General features: G+C 35.3%; 2 protein-coding genes across 10 annotated transcripts; both read left to right on the plus strand.

Moving 5' to 3' along the window:
• Nucleotides 1–7,678: 7,678 nt before the first annotated feature.
• LOC113358678 lies at nucleotides 7,679–16,502 on the plus strand. Of its 9 annotated transcripts, none has more exons than XM_026602299.1 (13): nucleotides 7,679–7,933; nucleotides 8,567–8,745; nucleotides 9,266–9,359; nucleotides 10,136–11,317; nucleotides 11,406–11,477; nucleotides 11,616–11,703; nucleotides 11,780–11,859; nucleotides 12,929–13,374; nucleotides 13,504–13,687; nucleotides 14,140–14,270; nucleotides 14,575–14,751; nucleotides 14,880–15,466; nucleotides 16,236–16,502. In XM_026602299.1, exons 8-12 carry the CDS (start codon nucleotides 13,295–13,297, stop codon nucleotides 15,199–15,201), a joined length of 894 nt encoding a protein of 297 aa, XP_026458084.1. In that variant the 5' UTR covers nucleotides 7,679–7,933; nucleotides 8,567–8,745; nucleotides 9,266–9,359; nucleotides 10,136–11,317; nucleotides 11,406–11,477; nucleotides 11,616–11,703; nucleotides 11,780–11,859; nucleotides 12,929–13,294; the 3' UTR covers nucleotides 15,202–15,466; nucleotides 16,236–16,502. The 9 variants fall into 9 exon arrangements, with proteins under 9 accessions (XP_026458084.1, XP_026458085.1, XP_026458083.1 ...); XM_026602300.1 differs by having other exon boundaries at nucleotides 8,592–8,745; XM_026602298.1 differs by having other exon boundaries at nucleotides 7,679–8,745.
• Nucleotides 9,878–12,077, plus strand: LOC113360669 (SUPPRESSOR OF ABI3-5-like). Its single transcript, XM_026604154.1, has 6 exons — nucleotides 9,878–9,886; nucleotides 10,136–10,343; nucleotides 10,416–11,317; nucleotides 11,406–11,477; nucleotides 11,780–11,859; nucleotides 12,014–12,077. The coding sequence occupies exons 1-6, from the start codon at nucleotides 9,878–9,880 to the stop codon at nucleotides 12,075–12,077; spliced, it is 1,335 nt and encodes a 444-aa protein (XP_026459939.1).
• Nucleotides 16,503–16,928: the final 426 nt, after the last annotated feature.

Here is a 16,928-nt window from a genome sequence, read left to right on the forward strand (position 1 = left end):
TCTCTAATAATATATATGAAACATTCCCGAATAACATCAATGACACATATCACTGTTCCAGACTATTTTCAAATGATTTAATCTTGAATCACAATTTAGGTTATGAGAAATAAATTGTTCTTAACCAACTATGAACAAATATTATAAGCTTAGCATATTTCGAGAACAATATTCAAGATAAAATTGACTCGAAATTTCTATCATGCATGTATTATCTAATTTAGTCATGCGAAAATGTATCATAGATAGAAAGGTGAAAACTTGAGAAATGGGTGATTCAGTCTTCACTTACCTTTTGTTGAAGAGGTTATCCAAAGCTCATGTTGATCTTCGCTTTCAACGCAGTAATATCTGAATCTGAACTACACACTTCTATCCTAACCAGACTTGATTAAATGTATACCATAAATCAAGATATAATTTTGAAAACTAAATTTGACAACAAGCTTGAGATAATAACACTTGTGTGTTCGACCGAGCAATGCTCTAACAACAAGCATATAATTGCGATACCTGAATATATATTGAAAAATCGATTTCTGGATCTTTCTTTGATTATCAACATAATATACTTGCACAATAAGATATTAAAGGTTAGCACATGTTAGAATCACTAAGTTGGCACTTATAAACATTCCAAGTTTAAATAGTATACATCTCGATGGTTGCAGAAACTCGAAGATAACAAACATATCTAAAATATAAACTAAGTTAAACATTATATTGTCAGCCTCGGTCCTAGGATTGGTCCTTGCCACAAGGGATAAGTCATGAGATCAGTGCTCTCCAGGATAGTTCATGAGATAGTTCCTATACTTAGGATCATTTACAAACACAAAACTAGTTTCACAAGTCTACTTCCTTAAGATATGTTTCTGAATTTTCTTTGTAACATTATTCCGAGGTTTGAGTTCATCCGGAAGTTCAAACACTAAATAATAAAATTACCAATTAGTGCAATGCAGATAATACGAAGTTCATTAATAAACTATAAGTTGTCAAAAACCTAGTAAATCATTCTTTATTGATACTTTGATCATAGTATAATGACAAAGTCACTGATGCTAAAGTCATTTTAAACAAACCTTTCACTGAATATAAACTTCAAAGACAAAATACAGAAATTAATGGAACAAGTCAAATTTATAATTGCTAACCTTGAATTGAAGGATGATGTCTTTGTTGTCTTCAATACATATTCAGGTGTTCGTGAAGAACCAGGCAAGTTGTAGATGAAAAAATATAACATCTACCCGAGAACTGACAACTAAAGGGTAATACAATTGAGACGCAAGGTAAGAATCAAGGTCAGATGTCGAAAACCTGAATCAGATGTTTAAATATCAAGCCACAGGTCTCCAAACACAACAGAGACACGAAGACAGACGTATAAGATCTGAGTCTAGATGCGAAGCTAAGAAAAATATCGATGTTTTCAGCTGAGTAAATACCTGGAAAGCTGGATGTTATTGATGAATAAATGTCCAGGTGTGAACAAGTACAAGGAGGTAAAAAATTATTGGGTCCCAACCGTCACGTGCTTTATCATTTTACATGTAATCCCCATGTGCATACAACGTATAAATAGCAAGAAAGTCTAAGAGTGTAGAAGGACCATTTTCGTTAATAGAAATCAGACTTCGAATATTTATCTCTCATATGTGATTAGTTTATAACCGTCTTTATTCTAGAACTGACTAAGAAGATAATCAGAAATCCTAACTTGACATAATCGGATATTAACCCAGAGATTATAGATTAGAGTAATAACATTGATTGACTTCTCAAATCAAGACTACAATCACCAATTTGTGAAAGTATGATTCTCGAGAGAGTTGAGGCATCTTCTTTGGCGCCGACTAGATTTTAAAACTTCATGATTTTAATCATAAAACATATCATAACTCTAATTTCTATGCATGCATAATTCAGTAAAATAACATGACAAACTTGCATAAAAAAGCATAATATGCATTTATTGTGATAATTTGAATGTTAATTTTAGCATAATATGATGATTTTAAAATCGAACTTTAAAATGATGATTTAGAAAAATTTATTCATAAAAATGGATTCGCTGACGCTAGATATAAAAATCGATGGTAATTTTTTTTGATGAGAATGAAATTTTGGTTCTACATTTAGAATCTTCTAAATTCCAGTATTCATGAACGAAATCTAGAGAAACATGTAATTTTCTTGATGATAATTATAGATTCGTACTTTTTAAGAATCATCGTTGATCTTGATCATAGAATCTTGATAATTTCCATATTTAGTATGAGAATCTATTTTTATTTCTGCATGCATAAACTTGTCGCTAATATGATCAGCTATCTTTAAATAATCTAGATCTCAATTTGTGGCTCCAAATCACATGTTTAAAGATATATCTAATATGGATTTAATATGTAATCTTGTTTTCAACAACAAACCTTCTTTAGAATGTATTCATGAATAAAAATAGTACGAAATGCATATTACTGTTAATAACAGTCAACGTAAATGCTAAGTTCGTTTAGATCTCGAAATTTTTATATGAATTCAAGATCATTTCTCATAATATGCGTTAATCATCGTTTGATCAATTGATTGTATGTTAATCATGTTGCATAATAATTAATCAGTGCTTAATACATGATAATTTGATTACTAAGCAACCGACTTAGAAATTTTCCACCAAAATTATAAAGTAGTGATCCTTCAAAGTCAGATCTGGTCAATAATTATCATCTTAACTATATTTTCCATAAAGATTACTTATATGAGAAATTCTGTAATTGTGAAGCTATAAAATGGAATATCAACACAAAAGGTTACTCCCACCTCGACCGGGTATAACCTCTCCATTGCGACACACTCTGACAACGCCAAATATGGAACACCAGAGGTGGCCACAACGAGCGCAACTACATCAGGTATACCAATGCCAGCTGGAAACACAACATCACATGCACCAGAAGTAACATTTATCCCGCTAATCATCATATAATCAAAAGTGATGGCAGGCGGACAACTTATAGCTATCCTTATTGGGCCATCTGTTACACTTAAGAAAAACAGAAGGTTACCAAGACCTCCATCTATAAATACGATATTTGTGATACAAATATCAGGTAACGTGTTTCAAGACTTGCTGAGACCAATCAGCTCCCTAGATAAGAAGGTCAACTAGCTATCACCACAACACCTCAGTTTTGTACCACATCAGTTATACCACAGCTCGTTTCACAAGCACCTTAGAGCCTATATCAGGGATAAACAAGTTCACAGCTCAATATCCCGCCTCTCACAGCTTAGTCATAAATGTTAAGCCAAATATTAAGTCAACAACAGACAAACCTGAGACATGAATTCAGGAATTATAGCTCCTTCATAAACCAGTACAACCACACCAGCTATCACATTTGATTTTGTACAAGAATCAATATATTCAAAGATTAACATGATGATGAAATCTCAGGAGGATAAGATCAAATCAATGGACAATAGGTCAAGATATCCATTTATATGCTTAAATAAAGTCAATTGTCCAAAGAAATTCGTGAATGCTGACTGTCGGAAAAGTTTCATTTACCGACCTTCAAGGGGTTTAAAGGTGATTCGGATCCAAACGAGCACATATTTCATTTTGTGCAGATGATGGCTCTATGTATGGATAATACATGGATAGTGGCGAGGTTCTTCCCTAGAAATCTGCAAGAGGATGTTTTAACACTGTTTCGATGTATCCGATCGAACTTAGTTCATACATTTGATGACTTGAAATCAATGTTCATTCGGAACTTTCTGCAACATAAAATAGGGAGACATTCTGGACGACATCTTCAAGATAACCCAGGGAAGTGAAGAAAGTTTCACCGATTACCTCAGACTATCAAGCCAGCAGCTTTCCCAGTTGATAAAGCACAAGAAACAATATTGTGCTTATTGTTCAGAAATGCTCTTAAACAAGGGGAAATTCGAGATTCCTTTACTGGTCATATTATCGAATCTCTAGATGAGATGTATATAAGAGCTGATAAATATGCAGAAGGGAGCAAGACAACTTCAATTTTCTCAGCTCGGATCATGAAGTTTATCCAGATGCCCGAACTGTTGATGACAAAAGAGCTCACTCACCTTGGTCACCAAACCAACAGTCTAAGAAGAAAACTTCATAGACCGAGCTAAAATGGAAAGAATAGTCCAAAAACTTCTCCAAGATGAACGCGAACGCTGAGATTATATTACAATACATGAGAGACAAATCGCTTTTTGTTGCTCCAAGTAAGCTAAGGTTTAATGGCAAAAAAGATCCTACCGCTCCTACCATGAAACAAACAAACACCTAACCAATAATTGCAATAACTTAGTCAGGTTCATCAAAAGCATGGCGCAAAAGAGAATCTAACAGAGTTCATACTCCAAGAGAAAAATCAAAGTACAAAGTCCCCAGTTGTCTAGGTCAAAGGGCGCATAAATATGACACACTCAATACCCAGATCTTGGACAAATACACTGTCAGACCTATCTGATAGAAAATGGAAGTACCTGGAAGTCAATATCATAGGTCTTCATCCCAGATGTCAAGGTTTATTATTGTCACCAGAAGACATAAGATTCACTAAAAATGACCTAGATGGGAGTTACTTCCTACATTCAGATTCGCTAATGGTATGGTTGGGGTTTTCGAAAAATACTGATCGACCAAAGGGTCTACCTGCCATATCATATACCTCTAGGTTGTTGAATAAATGAAGTTAACAACATAATAAGTACAAAAATAAGCACTATTAAAATAGATAATTGAGATCAAATCAGACGTAAAAAATATCTATCATCAGACAAGTGCAGATACTATTCAACTTACTTCTGAAATAGTAAGACTTCCAATGGAGCGAGGAATGCCAGTTATCTCTTAAAATGTTAAAGCTTACTTATTAACCACCTCTCAAGAACAATCTTAAGATGATCAATAAATAAGAGTTTTAGATATTTATCTTGAGGAATCACAAAGCCTGAGACGAAAAGAACCTTGTGATTTGTATATATCTCGTATTTGAAGGAGATTTACGAAAACCTTGTCAACATAAAGAATAACATCAAGATACACGAACTATTAAGTTAAATATAGTCGGACCTGATTTCACGAATCCCTAAGTGAAGTTTTTAAGTCGTAAACCTAATTATGTTTCTCATAAAAACCTAGGTTAATAGAGGACGTGCGAGTTTAGCATACAACTAGGTCACATAACTGTCACAGACTAAAGTTTCCAGTTGTCCGAGTCTCTCTATTTATAGATTTTCAAGGCTAAGGATTGATTGAATTCAAGCTAAGATAACTTGAGAACCAAGCAAACACTTTTCCCGTTCTGATGAAATTTTTGTTAGGAGTTCATGTAAGCATGTGAGAAGTTTTTCTTGAAATTACATAGAAAAATATTCACTATCAGGTTCACGGATCTTTGGTCTATACATATTGATTTTGGAAGAGAGAAAGAGAGAGATAAAAATTCTATATACAATCTTATTAAAGGGTCTTTCCGTTGATCTAACTGTGACTGTATTAGGTTTTGTCCATACAGGTTGTCGAACGAAAAAGTTGGTGGTGTACATGGTACCCTTTCCTTTTCAGATGAAGTTCATTCAACAATTTATTTTATGAAATGATCTCGCATGGTAGTTCATTTGTAAAATAAACTCGTATAATAGTTCATTTTATAAAATGAACTCTACGGTAGTTTACTTTGTAAAATGAACTCGTAAATAATAGTTAGTTTCATTTTGTAAAATGATTATGATAATTCATTTTGTAGAATGGACTCTATGATAGTCCATTATGTAGCTGATTTGTCCCTAAACGAAAATGTGAAAAATTAAAGCTTAAAAAAAATAGTAAAATTGGTAATCATTAGACAAATCTCGTCAAGAGATTTTCAAATATATAAAATTTGTTAAATTTTGACTTTTAATTTAAGAGATACGCATTTTTATTTTATTTTTCTCTAATTTAAGAAAGAGACCAAAATAATAGAGAAACAGGTATTCCTGACAATATTTTGAAAGATGCTAACGTCATCCCACATGGGTAGCGTTCGTTTTAGGACCAAATAATAATTTTTGGACCAAATTGACATTTTTTTTCTTCTAAAATATCCTAGACAATTTGGACCATGTCAACAAGAATACTTGAACCATGTCAACAAGACCAAACTAACACATAATTACTCGTATTAGGACTATTTGATAGTTTTTACTAAATTTAATGATTTTGCTGAGATGCAACTAAATTTTCAAAATCTGTTTTTCCAAGCAGTCTAGAAATCTGCTCCTTATCTATTGAGAAAAAATTAATTAGGCAGAAAAACGATAAATTAGAAACTTGTTTGAGTTTTTAATTTATTTTTTCATTAGACTCGATTATATCCTATGAGCACGAATACTTCAAAATCGGTGACGTATCCGTGTCAGACACCGTACCAGTGTCAGATACTTGGGGACACTTGGGGATACATGTCGGATACTACATTTAAAGTATCCCTTTTTATTAATTCCGAAAAGGGTAGGGGATACATTGGGATACCTCTCAGATACTTACTTCCTATAATATAATTGGAGCATATATAATTTTTATCATTGGAGAGAAATTGGAGCATATATAACTTTATCTATTCAATGAAGAGAAATAAGATTGTACCCCAACGTGCCGAGGATTTACTGTTTGTTTATAGTAATATTCATCTCCTTTCACGAAAAAGTGAAAATTATACGAAAGGAGAAAGTGGAATGTGGGATATTAGTGAAGATAAATTTGATACACTAGGCGGTGTGAGAGACTTGAAGTTGCAAATCTTTCACTTGATCTGTTTTATTTTAATATTTCATAAAGTTTTTTGTTTTGTTTTGTTTTGTTTTGTTTTGTTTTATATGATTCTTTTTAATAAATGAATTAATTATAAACTTAAATGATTTTAATATATAACGTATCCCTACGTATCCCGTATCCCCATTTTTCAAAAATTGACGAATCCCCGTATCAGTATCCCAGTATCCATGTTCCCGTATCAGTATCCGTGCTTCATAGATTATATCGTAGTTAGATGACATCATATTTCACAAGATCAGACGTCTATAACGTCTATAATTCTGCTAGTTCAAAAATTCTCTGCACCGCTGGAGCCAAATATTTTTTAGAAAATATCAAGTGTTTAAGATTTTTTCTTTATACTTTTTCAATATTCAACGGTTACCCAAAACCGATGGCTATCTAGAATTTTATCAGATTCGGTTCTGGATCCACAAATTTAGGATCCGGATTAAAAACCGCTGGAAACCAGACCCGACTTTTATAATAGAATCTAGTTTCGATCCACTGATACCCATTATCATGAGACTTTCAACACTTTTTTATTAAAATTTTCAACCTAATCCCCACTCCGATTTCGGCGAGTTTTACGAGTTTCAAATCTTTTTCTAATTCCTTAGCTTCTTTTATTTATCCTCGTTTGATAAGACCGAATTTTAATCTCAGGGTACTGGTATCATCCTCTGACAACTTTACCACTGTACTACCTCGACACGTGCCACTAAAAGTATCTGAACTGTCTGCTCGCAAAAAAGGTGGTTTGGAATCGAAAGTGTGTACAAAATCGGTCTAGTACTGGACTGCAATCCAAAGACCCGGAACTGACTGCATTGCACCCGCCCTCACAAAGCAACAAAAGGCCGCGGCTTTCACTGAGAAGCATCAACAGCAATGTAAAAAAAGGGAAACGTGAAATCCTACTGCTACTACCAGTCTACCAGCTTAATATCAGCTTGGTTATCATCTTCTTCTTTTTCATCATCTTCAACGGGAAGATTTTAGTCGTCCAGGGTTTAGGTATTCTCATAAAGTTGATTAGGTTTACCCAAAAGAAGAATCGTTAACCTCGTAAAGAAGATTATCTCCGTAAGTATACTATTTTATGTAATTGATTAAATCTCATCTAACTCCATACTAGTATTCAGATCCCATGAAGTAAAAAACCCCTTTGGTTACATTTTTGTGCGTTGAAATTGGAAATGTATCTATTTAAACATAGAATTTCAACTGTTTGTGGAAATGCCTAAGAGAAAACAATGTCTGACATTTCAATTGTGACTTAGTTTTCTTTTATTAAAATACTCATGTTTTGATTTCTTTGTGTCATTTTTTTTTCCTGTTGAAGGATAAGCTTGCCGAAAGGCCCAAGACATGAATTGTTCAGTGGCAGCGTAGTTCTTCCTTTTTATTTGTTTTTTTAACAAAATCGATACAATGACAATTAAAAGTATGAACTGTAGGAAAAATACCTTTTGCCTATTGGTATCATTGAAGTTAAAGCCTAAATTGATTCATGAAACAATCCAGCTTCACCATAAAGAATGGCCATTATTGTTTAGCTTTATATGTTTCACATTGATTTTGTTTTCTCAAATTGCGTTTGGTTTGGTAAATTGGATGAAATTGTGGGTTTTAAGCTGCGATTATTACAACAATTATTTATTTGATTATGTTGTTATTAAATATGTGTACAGTTGTACCATTAATACTTATGTGTAGGTTGAACATAATCCTATGATTCCAGCATTATGAATATAGCTGGGACTTGAGAAAACAGTTTTATTGCGGAAGAAGATGAAGTGATGGTATAATATCTATGATACCAAAAGACATGGGGTATACCACTTTGCCTCTGAATGGAGTATCCCGCGTGGATGAATAACATAGTTTCTCTCCTTGTGAGTGGCTACGTTCTCATGAAAACAAGATCACATCATCTTTTTTGGTGGCTATTATGTTTATTAGATTATGTTGCAGTTAATATATGTACAATTGTATTGTGTTCTAGAATAAAAGTATCTCGATGACACACAAGCTCCATCTGATGGTTATACTTAGTGTGGTTGAACAAAATCTGGTGATTCCAGAGTTATGAATATAATTGGCACTTGTGAACAACATTAGTATGGCAGGTGGATGAAGTGATGAACTAATATCTATGAGACCAAAAAAACATGGGTTATACCACATTAACCTTGAATGGAATATCCCGCCTGGATGAATAACATATCTTCCCTCCTTTTGTAAAAGACAAAACTTTGCATTAGTCAATTTGAAAGTTACTGGTTATTAGCCTACAAAGAAGTGGTATTAGAATGTTCCCAACAGTAGTTTATTCAGTTGTGTTGGTTCAGTTTATCTATTGTCTCCGGTATTTTCCCCCCACTCAGCATAAGATGATATTATTTTCCGTTGTAGTGGTTCAGAAGGGGAGAAGTACAGTCGGCACGGGAGCAACAACAGGTTTCATCATCAGAATAGGTCCTACTATCTCAAGAAAATGCAACATTATGTAAGTTTTTTCTACGAGCACAATGTATCCGAGAACATGCCATCAGTATTATATTATACTTTTCAGAAACTACTGGACAGTTTTTTTCTTTTTTTGTTTCAATTTTTCGTGTGTTGCACACCTTTGGCTAGTGTATATATTAGCATTACTTATATGTTTTTTGAGTTACATGTTAGGGTTATATTAGTATATTTGTCAACTCTATTTGGTTGGAAACACACCATCAGTATGATATTATACTTTTCAGAAACTACTGGATTTTTTTTTTCTTTTTTTGTTTCAATTTTTCGTGTGTTGCCCATCCCTTTGGCTAGTGTATATATTAGCATTACTTATATGTTTTTTGAGTGACGGTGTTAATGATCACCAAAAGACACACATGTTAGGGTTATATTAGTATATTTGTCAACTCTATTTGGTTGGAAACTTGAAATAAGTTGGATTAGAATTTGAACAGTTATTTGACTGTTTGAAATATCTTAAGAACCAAAAGAGACTCGTCCCCTCACAATAAAAAAATGCTAACTGTATGAAATGTGGGTTTTGTAAGGTACCTCTGTGTCTATCATTTTGTTTATTTTTTTTGAGAGGAAGATGAATGTTTGTGGTAGAATTTAGACATTGAGCACTCAATACAATAGGTGGTCAAGTTATGAAGAATTTTTCTGTTTCAAGTTGGCATCACTATATCTGTTTCTGCATCCGCCATAAGAAAGTACCAAACAACCTAAACCTAATTGTTTTCTCTTACTTCCCGTTTTACTCATTTCTGGCAGGGGGGTGGTACATATAAGCGTAAAAGGTTTACTGAGGAGGAATTCCCAAGAGAGGCCACTTCTCCTAGTTATGCTTCCTATCTAGAGACACTTATGCGTGATAGTGCACCCCCACCAGCAGTTGGCACTTGTCCTCAACCAAGGAGGAAAGGGTTTGATGAAGAACCTGCTTTAGCAAGAGACTCGAGTCAACATGACAAGCCTTATGGTGATTCATTCCATGAGCTGGACAGACTGCAGGAAGCCAAGAAATATCATGAGATTGATAATTCTTAAGTAGTGGATAAGTTGCAAGATAGCTATCACGGCACTGACAGCTGCTACGACCATGGGTATGACGGGACTGAGAGGCTTAGTGGATGTAATCGTGCTGATTTTCCACCTGATGATTCTGATTATGACAGAGGTGGTAAGAGAGATGATAGTTGGAAAAGGTGTGATTCCCGTGAACGTGATAAAAAGAGTTTGAGTCGAGAGAGAGATCAATCTGATTATGACAGAGGTGATAAGAGAGATGATAGTTGGAAAAGGCGTGATTCCCGTGAACGTGATAAAAAGAGTTTGAGTCGAGAGAGAGATCAACCTGATTATGACAGAGGTGGTAAGAGAGATGATAGTTGGAAAAGGAGTCGAGAGAGAGATCAATCTGATTATGACAGAGGTGGTAAGAGAGATGATAGTTGGAAAAGGAGTCGAGAGAGAGATCAATCTGATTATGACAGAGGTGGTAAGAGAGATGATAGTTGGAAAAGGCATGATTCTCGTAAACGTGATAAAAAGAGTTTGAGTCGAGAGAGATATCGATCTGATTATGATAGAGGTGGTAAGAAAGATGATAGTTGGAAAAGGTCTGATTCCCGTGAACGTGATAAAAAGAGTTTGAGTCGAGAGAGATATCAATCTGATTATGACAGAGGTGGTAAGAGAGATGATAGTTGGAAAAGGCGTGATTCCCGTCAACGTGATAAAAAGAGTTTGAGTCGAGAGAGAGATCAAAGTCCGCGAAGGAGATGCCGACATTCTTGTTCACGTGGAAATGATGATCGTCAGAGATCAAAGTCTCCTCGAGGTTACAGCCACCATCGAAGTTACCTGGAGGACAGCTATGATGTAGGCCGGCACAGTAGTACTGGAAAGTTAATGAACCGTGATGACGGACGAATTCAGGACCATTCTAAAGTGGTATGCATAACAGGTTTATCATATTACTATCTTGGATATTTACGCCGAAATATGTGTTGACTGGGATCACCATTTCTTCCACTTGTAGGTTCCATCTGTGACAGTTGTGGTGAAGGGTTTGCCAGAGAAGACAACCAAGGAAGATCTTTATCGGATCCTGGTAATTTGAATTCTGACTTTTCTCTCTCTTGTCAGTAGTCTCTTGTTTGTTTCTCATTGTTCTATCGAAACTTGATAGGAAAAGAAAAGAATTTTGCTTACCCATGCAATTTTGAATTTGGATTGCTTCTATTTTTAGGAGGCATGGGGACCGTTTTGTCGTCTCCGCGTTATAAAACAACCAAACTCTTGTCTCTTCCAGTGGATTTGTTGATTTTTCTTCCATGGTACTTATTTCTGTAGCCATTAACTTTATTATCCACTTTTTAATTTTATATCTAGAAACTCATTCTCGGGTCATAGGTAACGGCTCGTAAGATGGTGGATGGAATTGGAGATGCTGGTCTTGTTGTTGATGGGAGAAGTCTTCTATTTCAGTTCAGGTACATGATTTAAGGAAAAGCAAGGTCTTTATTAGTACTTCATTTTTCAGTAGCAACACGTAGTATTCTTTAAAGTGCGCTTGACTTCAAGTTGTACACCCAAGCTAAAATATTGATCAGTTCACATCTTAGTTTTAGATGTAAACATTTGCAGTCATCGAAAAATGTGTTTACAACAGACAGCAGTAGTAGCAGATGTGGTTCAAAAGAAGAAGTAAATATCTTGCAATCATTTTTTTCTTTGAAACTGTATATAACTCTGTATGACTTATGATCTATATAAAACTTACAAAATGCTTCACATCCACGTATGAGCAAAAGCAGAAGAATTACAATAATGAGGAATATTTAATGTTTACTGTGCGGAGCAGTACAGTTCTGATGTTGGGTCTTCGTGGTGTCTCAGCTGCTACTTAAGTAGTATCTGAAAAGAAGAAAAGTATCTAGTCGGCAAACGTAGAACCGTATCTCACACTGGACGAGTTCCAGATGACTGAAAATCAATATTTGACATGTTTACTTTTTCTTATCCACTATGAAACATCAACATCTTGAGTCGTATTTCCATCATTTTAAGTTATAAGAACCCATTGCCGACATTATTGGAAATGGCACATTCTAATATCTGACTATTGAGGAATTGAACTGAATCCCGATCCTATTAATAAACACAAGTTATTAATTTGTAATGGTTGAAACATATTTTGCTAGCCTGTAACCGGAACAAGATGTCTATCATTAACTAAACTAACACATTACGGATGTAGATGAAGTGCTCATAAATAAGTATATCCATTTCTGCATTAATTTCTTTCTTGAACTTAACTTCTGTATGTTTAGTAGTTGCTGTTGATTTTGTGAATGGTCGAAGGGACTCTACTTTGTTTTTCGTCTTTAAATGTTTAGTTCTTTTGCATTTGGATGAAGTTCGTAATTAATGATGTAGTTGCGTGTTGGTTTTGTGGATGATCGAAGGGACGCTACTTTGTTTTTCTATCGTTAAATCCCTAATTCTTATGCATTGGATGAAGTTCGTAATTAATGACGCAACCTTGATTGGAGAAAGCAGGATAAGGAAAAAGAGAGCCAATCAAAACATGAGAAGGAAAACAGAAGGAAGAAAAGAATCAAAAAAGCCATAGAAAGAGCTGTCCAGCATGAACAAGATGGAGAGGGAGGAGAAAAAATACATCAAAATCAGAAAAATCTGCCACAGCAGCAGAAACAAGCGCCACAACAACTACTTGAGGTTGATGGTATCCAGCCTGAGCCTTCTTCACATGGTATTTCTTCTTCTATTCTTGAAAAAAGAATAACTTGCTTCAAGGAACTGCAACAGCAGCAGAAACAACCGCAACTGAAACTACTTGAGGTTGATGAAGTCCAGCATTACCCTTCTTCACATGAGATTTCGTCTTCTATTCGTTTAGAAAGAATGACTTGCATCAAGGAAGATCAATATCCAAAAGCTATTAAGGAAGCTAATGAGATTGGTGGTCCAGCTGTAGTGATGAGGTAAAGTTCAACGTCTTGTCGGCATTTTAGCGTTTAACTTTATCCGTACTAATAGCTTTTGATCCTCGTAGATGACGTGGTTTTTCCGTTATCTACTGGTTTTCTGTAACTTAGTTTGCTTGTCTATAGGTTCTTGAATGATCCCAAGGTTTTACAGAAGTTGGGGGATGGTATGGGCTTTGGAACTTCAGGAGATGTTGTCAATCCAACTGAATATGGACTATATAGTGTACCATATGATAATGCAGAAGATAAATCTTCCAAAGAGGGCACATCAATTGTTCACCGGACTAGTGGTGTTGGTGACACTGAGGTAATCCCCTTGTAAGATTTAGAGACAATCGAAGAAGATCTTTATCAGATTCCAGTAACATCTAGAAACGTCCAACACTGAATTTTGTTCTCTTATTTGTGCTCGACTCACTTCTTGTTTAGTTTCACCATGGTAAGTTATTAACTTAGTTTGTAACAGGTTGAAGAATGAATAGGTTAGGATATTGTACATTTTAATTTTTTAGTTTTCAAAACCAAAATTTCTGTACTTCTACATTTGTTTGCATATAAAAACTAGGATTTTTGCAAAAATGCATTCATTTCTTTCTTGAACTTAGCCTCTATGCATTCACCAGTTAATAGTTGGTTTCTCGAACGATCAAAAGAACTCATGTCAAATTTTCGTTAAAACCATAGTTCCTTTGAGTACAATGTAGCTTATAATTATTAATGCAACCCTAAATGGTAAATTCCTTTATTGTCCTCAAATAGAAGGAAATGGATAGGTTGCCGAAAGAAGAAAGGGTTACAGAAGAAAGGAAAATGTCAAAGAATCAATGGAGCAATAGGAGGAAAAAGCTCAAAAAAGCACATGAAAGGAGGACTGCACTGGCTGCGCAATTGTAAGTGTTTGATTCTTTAATTTTTGTGTCATTTTATTGCTCTTATAGTCTCTCCATTTAACCTCTACGCATAGAAAATATGTAGTTAAATGGTTAATTTCATGATACTTTTTATTAGGAGAGCAAATAATGCTCTTTATACTGGTCATGGAAGGAGTGTGTAGCAGCACTTACTTCGAGAAACATTTCGGCCGTGTATTTTTTTTTTGTTTTCCTTTTTGCTATGTCAAATGATCTGTGAAAGTTTGAATTGCCCCTCTAAATTCTTCGATTTGTGTTTCCGTATCCGTTTTTCATGCTACAGCCCTATTGTAGAAGAACTTGAGATTGGTAATCTCCAGCATGACTTTTCGGCAGATCCTATTTCTACCTCTATCTCCGAAGAAGGTCTTGAAGAATTAATGTCTTGCGACAAGAAAGATCCATATTTGAAACCTATTGTAGAAGATATCGAGATTGGTGGTCCAACAGTAATGATGAGGTAATAACTAACAAGTCACAGATTTCGTGTAAATTTTGATGTGTAGTATCTTGTCATTCTTGATAATAACATGGTTTTGTTTATATTGGATTGTTGTTAACGGAGTTTGATTTTGTACTTGTATATAGGTACTTGAATGATCCTGAGGTTTTGCAGAAGTTGGGGCAGGCAATGGGTTTTGGACTTTCAGGGGAAATTGTAGATGCAACTAAACATAATGCACCGGCTGATTATGCAAAAAGTAAAACTGCCAAAGAGAGTGATTCGGTTGTCTTCGCTGGGAACAAGGGGAACCGCAGGCACAATGAGGCTACTACAGCAAAACCAATTAATTTCTATCGGTTTTGCTATAACTGTTGTGAAGGGGGGCATAAGACATCGCAATGCCCTATAGAGAAGGTGCAAGCAGCAGACAAACGTGATCAGACAAACACCTGGGTTTTGGAATAGTGATGTGCATCCTCCTGGCCAGGTCATAGTACCACATGGAATGAGGCTATTGCAGCAGAACCAATTTATTTCTCTCGTATTTGTTGCGTCTGTCGTGAAAGTGGGCATTAGGCATCGCAATGCCCTAAATAGAAGGTGCAAGCAGGAGACAGATATGAGCAACCAAACACTGAGGTTGGAAGCAGTAATGTGCAGCCTCGTCCGTGGCCAGGTTCAACTTTTTGCTTTGCACCCAGTCATGAGACTGAGAATGCTACATCAGGAGGTACCTTCTTTATTTTAAGGGAGACTGTTAGTATTTTGTTTGATACAAGAGCTACACAACTGTTCATTTTATTGGCTAGGTTGCATACTGGGTATTAGGTTGCTTTGTTGATTATATGTTTGATGGCTTTATATTTGGAGAACTGTGAACTGTGGTGATATGGCATTTTAAAAGAAGTCACGCGCAGAACAAGTAATTTATTACTTGCTTTGATTTTCTTGACTTGTAGTTGGTACTTCTGAACCTACATGCTAATTAAATATACTGTCCCAAGGGTTGTGTTAACATAGATAACATAATTACTGCTTTTATATATGGTCGTTCATATACAGGGCTGATGCGAGGCAGTTGGATATGTTACCCATTAAGAGTATGATCATATGCTAACTTGCTGGAATGATGTATTCTGATAAGTTCATGTACAGCATCTGTATATGTGTGCTTTCCAAATGACATATTATTTGCACATGATATTGGCATAACATATATGAGATGAGTTCCATTATAGTGTCAGATGATATATTTGTCGCTTGCTAGTGTGATGTATAGGATGGGTTCCAGAACATCATATAAGTGATCTATGTGTTCATATACCAGTACTCAAATATTGTTGCAGTGATTGGCTTTTAGTGTACAGAGTTGGTAGCCGGGAATAAGTTTAGTCAGTTTTGCAAGGAGTTCCAAATTGTATGTTTATTTCCTTATGCCTACATGACTCAGCGACCGAGTGAATTTGCTTGGAGTTTAACTCTCGTTGATAAATTTTCAGGTGTTATTCAGGTGTTATTCGGGATCGAGAAAGAGCTTTGGTGATTCCAGTTTCGGGTGGATTTCAATGGATATATCTACACTTCTACCGTCTTAATTTCTTTCTTGCAAGCTATAGTTGTGAGACAGTTGATATTTATTTTGGTAGTTTCTTATTTTCAAAGGGGTTTGGAAACCCTTGGCGAAGTAATTGTATACTTGGATCTTTTGTGTCATCAAGAACCATTTTATTAATCATCTTTTATAAGTAAATCCATTCCCTTCAGCATACAACTGTTCCACAAGTTCTTGAGGTTGCTTAATTGTCATTTCATGGAGTTGCATGAGTTGCATTTGATACCACATTATTTCTCCGACAAATATCGTTTTTCTTATTCCGGTTACATCTTTGTGGGACCCACCTATTGGTAGTTAACCTCGGTGAAATCGTCTGAGACCTCAGAGGCTCAGACCACAGAATGAAATTGAGATCGCCTGGAAAGGCAACAAAAGGCCTCGATTTACCATCCTGTAGGTTGGCAGAGGTCTAAACTCTGTAATATCCCTACTGTCACTACCATTATTAGCAGATTAATCATCTCCTCTTTCTCATTATTTCAACCTGGAGATTTTAATGTTGTCCAGGGTTTAGGTCTGTTAGAGCGTCCACAGTGGTGCGAGCATAACTAAAGACCAAAGACTAAAAAAAAAGATC

Source organism: Papaver somniferum, chromosome 3 (assembly GCF_003573695.1).
Source record: "Papaver somniferum cultivar HN1 chromosome 3, ASM357369v1, whole genome shotgun sequence".
NCBI lineage: Eukaryota > Viridiplantae > Streptophyta > Magnoliopsida > Ranunculales > Papaveraceae > Papaver > Papaver somniferum.

Coding starts and splice junctions, on each gene's coding strand:
- LOC113360669 (XM_026604154.1), top strand. Junction 10,344..10,415: donor TCAACATGACAAGCCTTATG/GTGATTCATTCC, acceptor ATTCTTAAGTAG/TGGATAAGTTGCAAGATAGC. Junction 11,860..12,013: donor AGTCTTCTATTTCAGTTCAG/GTACATGATTTA, acceptor AAACATTTGCAG/TCATCGAAAAATGTGTTTAC.
- LOC113358678 (XM_026602298.1), top strand. CDS start 13,295: ATGACTTGCATCAAGGAAGATCAATATCCAAAAGCTATTAAGGAAGCT. Junction 13,375..13,503: donor GGTCCAGCTGTAGTGATGAG/GTAAAGTTCAAC, acceptor GCTTGTCTATAG/GTTCTTGAATGATCCCAAGG. Junction 14,271..14,574: donor ACTGCACTGGCTGCGCAATT/GTAAGTGTTTGA, acceptor TTCATGCTACAG/CCCTATTGTAGAAGAACTTG.